The sequence below is a fragment of the Lactuca saligna genome, chromosome 6, assembly GCF_052625555.1.
Source record: "Lactuca saligna cultivar CGN05327 chromosome 6, ASM5262555v1, whole genome shotgun sequence".
Taxonomy (NCBI): Eukaryota; Viridiplantae; Streptophyta; class Magnoliopsida; order Asterales; family Asteraceae; genus Lactuca; species Lactuca saligna.
This window is the reverse complement of record NC_136422.1, coordinates 9,462,431-9,471,213: the sequence shown is the minus strand read 5'-3', so window position 1 is coordinate 9,471,213 and position 8,783 is coordinate 9,462,431. Positions and strand designations below refer to the sequence as shown.

The window sequence follows — 8,783 nt, the reverse complement described above, 5'->3', positions numbered from 1 at the left end:
AGTTAAGTATGTGTGATGTCTTTGTGATTCATGTAGTTTACATGTTATGCGATATGTGTTCTGGGATAAGCCTGATGTCGGGAAAGCTCGATGTAAGTTAGTCTGTGACATCCCCATTTTCACGGCCAGAAAATACCGATTTTGTTTATACTTTATAAAAATCAGAGTACCTATTTTAATAAAAATGTTGCGGAATTTGTTCCCAGTAAAACATGATAAATACGTTATCAAAGCATTTTCATAGAAAGTATTTTTATTCATTGTAAAACATTTGGGATGTCATTGTCAATACAGAAACATAAGCATAAACAGAACCTATATTCGTTATCACTATTGGTTTATATCTCCTTAATCTCTCAGTGTAATGTTACTTTATATCAACACCTGTGATATAAATAAACTAAGTGGGTCGGGTTTGGAAACATGGTGAGTACATAGGGTTTTCAACTCACAATAATATAATTATTATGTTTAATCATCAAACAATTAACTCAATTACCCATCCCCGTTATCTTTTTTACTCTTAAGGATCTACCCTAAGAATCAACTATTTTTCATTCATTCATTCCTAAGGATTATCCTAAGGAATAGGTACGAAGTCTATCGTTGTCAATGACACAGCTGTCAAGCATAGCTGCTAGTTCTATCACTTAGGCACAACCGCCAAAATTCTGACATTCTATATGAGGCGCAACTGCCAGTATTGTCCTTTAGACGCTACTATCATGGTTATAATGTTCTCTATTAGGTGCATTTGTCGATACTATCCTTAGAGCGTAGCTACTAGGATGTTTATCGTAGATCAACAACATCTACAGGTTGTGGCACAGCTGCCAGTGCTCATTTACAGGGTACTAGGTCCATTGCTGCCAATGTTCACCTATACGGAACTAGGTCCATACCACTAATATTCCTCTATTTCAGCTTTCACCCCTCGTCCTTCATCTACCCATGTTTTACCCAACATATTTTGTAGATATAAAAATATGTATACAGTTTAAAACATTTAAAACATGTATAAAAATCTCTCACCCAGCATAGACAACAAGTATTCAGACAATATGCACACATAACATGTAATGTATATTAAATAATTTATATCTATGTGTAAGATGAATGTAACTATGCACTCACCTGGTAAGGTGGTGAGTCGGTACTCGGACAACACTTCGTTACTCTTAAAACAGTTATCCCTTGACGAAACCTAGTATCATTACCACTAGAGTTTAGTCTAACATTTGACGAAACTAATTAATAGTCTAGCTATTATTAATATTATATAAGTGTTAAACAATACTTATATAACCGATAATAATAGCTCAAATACTCCTTATAAGGTCCTAATAACATTACTATATTGAAATATAAGCTAAACTAAAGATACGTTAGGCGTAGCTCACTTACAGTGGGTTTTTCTCAAAATCGGGATTCACTGGAGCAGCGTTCCCGAGCCAAAAGCCTCTTATTCTCAGAGCCATCGGGCACTCCGGGGTTTCTGCCTCGTGCCAGGGAGGTTCCCTAGGCTTTCAGGGGGTTTCAGGGCTAAAGAGAAGTTCTAGAGAGAGGGGGAAGTGATGGGAGGTGTGAGGAATGAAGATGGATTCACCTCTTATTTATAGGGGCTGGAAAGTCACTTACATCATGAGTTTCTTGGTGCCCACATTGTGAGCCAGCTGGAGACAACCAGGCACAGCCTGGTACTGACACGTGACATCGCACATAGGGTGGAAATCAGTCGATTTTCAAAAATTCATAACATTACCATACGAGATCCATTTTTGACGTTCTTTTTTTCCACGCGTAGGTAAAAACAAGATCTACAACTTTCATTTAGACTCTGTCAGCTAATTCTCAACCAATCTTAAATTTAACAGTAGGAGGAGATTATACTGTTAAATATCCGCGTAAAATTCATAACTTCTACATACCGACTCCGTTTCCGTATGTATTTTTACCGTTGAGTTCCTATTAATGATATACTCAACTCTCATTTAGGTCGTGTAGGCCAAAAACCGCTTGATCTAAAATTCAAGTTTCGGGCCGTGCACTGTTGTGCCAAATCTTAGAAAATTCATAACTTCCTCATACGAAGTCAGATTTGGGCGTTCTTTTTTTGTATGTTCTTGGTTTAACATATAATACAACTTTGTTTAGATCACTAAGTCAAAAAGTCATCTATCATAAATTCACTTTTTACGTCTCCCGGTGTCGTGTCGGTTTTGCCAAAAAACTTCGACGGACCATAACTTCTTCGTTATAACTCGAATTCTGGCGTTCTTTATATGTACAGAACCCTTGAGACATATTCTACAACTTGGTTAAGATTATTTATTCTACATAATCTTTTGTCGAAAAGTCGTTTTCGACCCCTATTATCTCTAAATTTACTAGCCCAGATCTACAGGCGTTACATAGTTATTATGCCATGTATTATGTATTTCGGGGCAAGCCCAATGTATGCTAGTTTATGTGTTATATATTGTTGTTCCGGATTTTAGTCTGATGTCGGGGAAAGCCCGATGCAGATTATGTGATTATGTTATGTTTTATGATATATTTTATGTTGTGTATGTGTCGCGGTAATCCCGATGTCGGGGCAAGCCCGTTGTCGGGGTGAGCCCGATGCCTAATGTGGTCGGATGCTGGGGAGAGCCCGATGTCGGACAGGAGTTCGATGTCGGGTGAGCCCGATGTTGGGATTCGTCCTGATGCAGTTGGAAGAGTCCCAGAGTTATGTTATCTGTTATTTGTGCTTGTATGTTATGTGGTAGTTTGGGGGAGTTCACTAAGCTTCATTCTTACAGTTTCAGTTTTAGTTTTAGGTACTTCAGCTAGCAAAAGGGAAGGGCTCAGGTTGATGGCATGGCACATACCATAGTTTTCTTAGCCTGGAAGTCTACTCTGATATTTTATATGAGACTATGATATGTTGACAGATTTTATGAGATTTTGAGATACATGTTCTATGATTTTATACTATGGTGAAGATGTTTATGTTTTTAAATGATTTTGAAAACGAAATTTTTTGGCTTGTATTTGTGGGATGTTTCAAAATACTACATACAACTCTTTAGCCACTTGAGGATATAACTCTATAAGACCCTCTGGTCAATGTGTCTTAGTGAGACCCTCCGGCCCTAAATCTATGGACGATATAGTCCTAACTCTGGTACTCATAATAATACATGGCATAAATCACCCAATGTAGGATATTACAGTACTCAAATAAACACATAAGACCTTCCGGTAACACACAACTCATATTACCACTCTAGGTATGTATAAGGAGAAGACTCACCTCGTAAGCTAGCAAGTAAAAGTGTTGTACTTGGAAATATATAACTGGCCTCCCCTAACACATAGGATAATTATCTTTAATTATTATTTTACTCATACTTGACCAAACCCTAAAGTCAACTAAAGTTAAACTCGAGTCAATAGTCAATGTTTGAATCGACTCGCCGAGTGCACCCATGTGACTCGGCGAGTCCACTTATTCTCCTCAGAAATCTTGTGAAGGTCTAGCTTGTTGAGTTAACCCCTAACTCGTCGAGCTATCGCATGATACAGCTCATCGGGACAAACCCTAACCGACTCGTCGGGTCGACTCATTGACTCGGCGAGTCCATTTAGACTATTTTCTCATTCAGATGATTTCAAGGCAGAAAACCTTCCCAACTCTGGATCTAAACTCTTAGGGATCATTTATCTCGTAAACCCATGAGCTTTACGTCCATGCATGGCACTTAGGGCTTAAAATGCCAAAAGCATACTCTATTAAGAGTTTTTCACTCAAGAGCCCTATTATGGCTGAATAAAGCAGGGAATTTTGGACTCTAGGGACCTCACATGGTCCAAATATGAAGTTCAAACCTCTATATGAACTCAAAACACACAAAGTCCTCATTTTATATGGAAAAAGCCCTAAACTCCCAAAATCATGAGATCTACTCAACAAAATGAGAAAGATGAGAGCTTTATACCTTTCCCAGAAGCTCTAAGGTGAAATAACCATGGATCTAACACCCCCTTCTCGTTCCTTGGCATAGAATCCTTCCCTTCTCTTCAAAAGATGCACCAAACACTCAAAGTTAGCTCAAAATATTCTCTTTGAGCTCAATGGCTAATTAGGGTTTTCTCTCAATGAAGGTGAACAACTGATGAGCCACAAATGAGGCTATAAGTGCCCTTAAATAGGCCCCAAACCCGGGGATTTAGGTTTTCTCTTCACAGCGTCTACTCGGTGAGTCGGCTCTCGGATTTGTCGAGTAGATCATTAATCTACGTGGCACATCTCGACCCTACTCGACGAGTTGTAGCACCAACTCATCGATTCACTCAATAGTCCTCAAAACATAATTAAATATAATACCTGGAAGCACGGGTGTTACATAAACGAGGCTTCACAGGGTTGCAGAAATGTGTTGCTACAATTAAACTTATGGCAATGGGGGAGTCACCCGATTCTGTTAACGATTATATGAGAATGCTTGAGAGAACCGCACAAGAAAGTTTGTATTTATTGGCAAGAGGTGTTTTTGAAACCTTCGGCGACCAATACTTGTGCAAACCTTCATTGCATGATATGCAACAACTATATGCGGCGCATAAAGAAAGACATGGTTTTCTGGGTATGCTTGGGAGCATTGACTGTACACACTAGAAATGGAGAAATTACCCCGTGGCGTGGAAAGCCCAGTATTTGAGCGGTCATCATTGAGTGTCTTCGTTGGTATTAAAGGTTGTTGTTTCACAAGATTTATGGATTTTACATGCTTTTTTCAGTGTTGTGGGTTCTAACCATGACGTCAACGTTCTCGATCAATCACTAATATTTGACGATCTTTTGTCAAGAAAAGCCTCGAGTTCTCCTTTCACAGTGAATAGAAATGAATATATGTTTGGGTATTACCTTACAGATGGAACATATCCACAATATTCCACGTTTGTAAAGACATTTCGACACACAATAGACCCAAGAGACAAATATTTCAAGAAACGACAAGAAGGAGCACGTAAGTACGTTGAACGTGATTTAGGGGTTTTGAAATCAAAATGGCACATAGTTGAACATACGGCAAGACCTTATGAGTTAGATACTCTACAAAATATCATGTATGCGTGTATCATAATGCATAACATGGTTGTCGAAGATAAAGGACGCAATATTGCAACGTATTCGCCTACGAAACATAGACATGTGCAATTTCAACCAGAGACATCGGAATATTTACATTGAGAGGTTTATAGTCAAGATCAACGAAAACACAAGCAACTGCGTGAAGAGTTGGCGGATTACATCTATGTTGGTCACGAAGATGAAGATGAATAGTTTTAGGTCAAAAAATGTAAGTTTTATCATTTTTTTTGTTTTGTTATATAAGTTTTTAATGTTTTTGTCTTTTGTTGTAATTTTTTTAATGCTACTTCTAATTTAAGATTTATTAAAATTTTATTTTTACTTTTCATATGTTATTTTTAATTTATATTATAAATATAATTATTTTATGATATAAATTTAAAAAAAAAAAAACAAATTCGAAATATAGAAAAGAAAAACATCAAAAATAAATTAAAAAATAAAATAGAAAATAATTAGTGTTATCACATGTTATTAGATGTTGTCCATTTCTATCTTAAGTGTTATAACACCTATGTATGAGTAGGATGCTTAAGTGATATCTTTTGGATATGAGAGGTGATAATTCCACTGATGTTATTAATACATCCACTGATTTTTTTTAAAATGACAATTATGCCCTTAATTCTATTTATAGTTTAATTAATTATTCAAAGGATTTTAGTAAAACCATTATACCAAAGGAGATACGAGGTTTCAGAAATACACTCCACAAGAATCCTGTCTTCCTTCACCATCATTTTTACCTTAATTTGTTCTTTACGTGAGCAGCTCTGCTTGCTCTCTACTCTCTGCTCTGAAATGAATTCATATTCTGATGAACTTGTTTCTACTTAATCGAATGCTAAGAAGTTCTTGCAAGTGAAAAAGGAAAGAAATTTTCGAGCGACATTTTAGTCGGTTTATCACATTGGACCACTCACGGAAATGGATTAAATCGGCTTCTGATGGATATGCAAAAGCGAAAGAAGTTATGACATGGCTTTGATAGACAACCAAATGACTCAGGTCCAAGTTGGCTTTAGGTTTAGAACTGATCAATCAGCAACGTTTCATTATGGTTATGCGAACTCTGATTGACTCCGCTTTTGCTGCTACTTCTTTTTCTAGTTTTTTTTTGGTCGACTTAAACGATCCTAAAGTGTGCTTGCTAAATAGGTTTGTTGATCAAAGGATAAATTAAGCAAGTAGGGCAGATCGTGAGTTTATGGGCACCGAGGGAGACGGTTGTTTGAATAATCCGGAAAATTCGAACTTTGGATATCCGTTTTAGAGTTTTAGTAATTATCTTTTTCCTGCAAATTTGTTAGCAGATAATAATAGTTAGTTAGCTTTTCTTTTCTATTATAAATAAGAGTTGTTTTTATGTTTAGCGACAGTTTCTCAGTTGAATAAAATCCCAACATAAAAAGTTCCCAAAATACCCTTCCATTGTGTTCTTTCATTGTGGGTGGAATTCTACAGTGGCGAGTTAAACCCGGTGTTCCAATGATCGGTGGCTGCTATATGCGTAGCACAGGATGAAATAGGGGTGGGTGGCGGGGGTCTAGGGAAGGAGGAGAGATAGGGGTGGCACTCACACAAGTGCTATAGAAACACCATTGGAATTTTTAAAGAATAATTAATTACAAAGGAACACAATTGTCATTTTGCTTTAAATGTCCGTGGAAGAGTCAATTACATCGGTGAATTATCACCTCCCTTTGGATATAGTAACATGTAATAAATGTTGTCCACACGTATGATTTTTTTTTCTCATTAACAACTATATTATTAAATATTTAAAACAATGCTTTTGTCAAGTTTTCATTAATTACCAACATAATTTTATTTATGGTATGTAATCAATAGTATACTAAACAATGAGTTTGTGGTTTTGTGTTGATGCTAAGTCTGGTGCTACACAACAGCAGGTATCTCCCTCACAAAAAGCATGCCACCCATCCGGTCCTTTGTTATCGTTGCAAAACATCTCGCATAGAGCAAAGCTTATGTCACCCACTTTGCAAGTCGCTTGAGTGTTGCACAACACCTTTATACTTTCTTTACCTATCATTTAACATATGATTTAATATTATTATTTTATATCACATAATTTAAATAAATTTCTTGTTATTCAAAATTTTAAAATCGTTATTTATAAGAATAAAATGAGGGATATCTATAAAAATGATCATCTTTTTGTTGTTGTTCAACAAATTGGCCATCATTTTGTTGTTGTTATTTATAAGAATAAAATGAGGGATATCTATTAAAAACCCCCAACACATAAAAAGAAAATTCAAGAATCCAAGTTTTGAATAATATTACTTTGTAATGGGAGAGTTGTTCTTAAATTTGTGAAACTATTATTATAGTTTCCAAAAATAAAGAACTTTATTTCAAAGATAAAACACCCACTAACAGGGTTAATGCGGTTCATACGATTCTCTTATATGCATTCGTGCTTTTATATTTAATTAGAAAAACATATGATTATATAAATTACACACAACATTACATACCATCTATTAATCCAAAAAATTTAAAGAATACCTGAACCAATAGTGGTAAACGAAGATGCCAATGAATTTGTGGAAATGAACAACATAACAATAAGGAATTTGCCAAAACTCAAACTCATCACTGATTTCATTTTCCCGTTTGTTATGTTTTGAAGACTATATACATATATATACTAGGTGACTTTATATATATATATATATATATATATATATATATATATATATATATATATATATATATATATATATATATATATATATATATATATATATACTAGGTGTGAGACTTGTATACTACACGGATTGATTTAAAATATATATATATATAAAAGTGTAACATTAAACATTTATTTACAAAACATTTAATAAGCGTTACAATTGAAAAATCTTGGAATTTATTATGACCCAACAGTTTTCAAGATGCAACAAAACTTTTAATTCATTCGGAACGTTATTTATAAGTCATTTATAAAGAAATTTCAATGAAATTTACGAGTCTTAATCAAATTTATTTAAACTATATTTTTATATTATGCATGTGAACAAATTTATGTTTTTACTTTTAATATCTATTAGGTAATTTTTTACTTCATAAAAAATTGTTAATAGTAAAACAACAAAGCAATGTCTTATATTTTTGCTTATTGGTTGGCCAAAAATGTCTTATAAATTGATTTATTTTCTATTTAATCGTATTATATTTACCAATTCCATGTCATTAACTTTTTCATTGTAAACTATAAAGAAAATAGATCTACTTTTATTTTGTAAAATTATTAAAAGAATAAAATGAAAATTGATTCAAGAGGAAAAAAAAAAACAGAGTCGACATAAAGAAAAAAAACAGAGTGAACGTCTTAAATAGGTCTACTTTTAATCCTATTAGATTTACCAATTGCATGTCATTAACTTTTTATTTGTAAATTATAAAGAAAATATGTCTACTTTTATTTTGTAAAATTGTTAAAAGAATAAGATGAAAATTTTCAAGTGAAAGAAAAAAAACAGAGTCGACATAAAGAAGAAAAGAGAGTGAACGTCCTAAATAGGTCTATATATATATATATATAATTGCATTGTTATTATTAGATAAAAATAAAAATATGTTGCTATTATTTGTTTAAATGGTAATTATATTT

The 8,783-nt window shown here is 34.2% G+C and overlaps 1 protein-coding gene across 1 annotated transcript; it reads left to right on the top strand.

Annotated features, from left to right (window-relative positions):
- Positions 1-4,447: 4,447 nt before the first annotated feature.
- On the top strand, positions 4,448-5,239 carry LOC145002293 (uncharacterized). The gene is made up of 2 exons (XM_078961591.1): positions 4,448-4,515; positions 4,786-5,239. The coding sequence occupies exons 1-2, from the start codon at positions 4,448-4,450 to the stop codon at positions 5,237-5,239; spliced, it is 522 nt and encodes a 173-aa protein (XP_078817717.1).
- Positions 5,240-8,783: the final 3,544 nt, after the last annotated feature.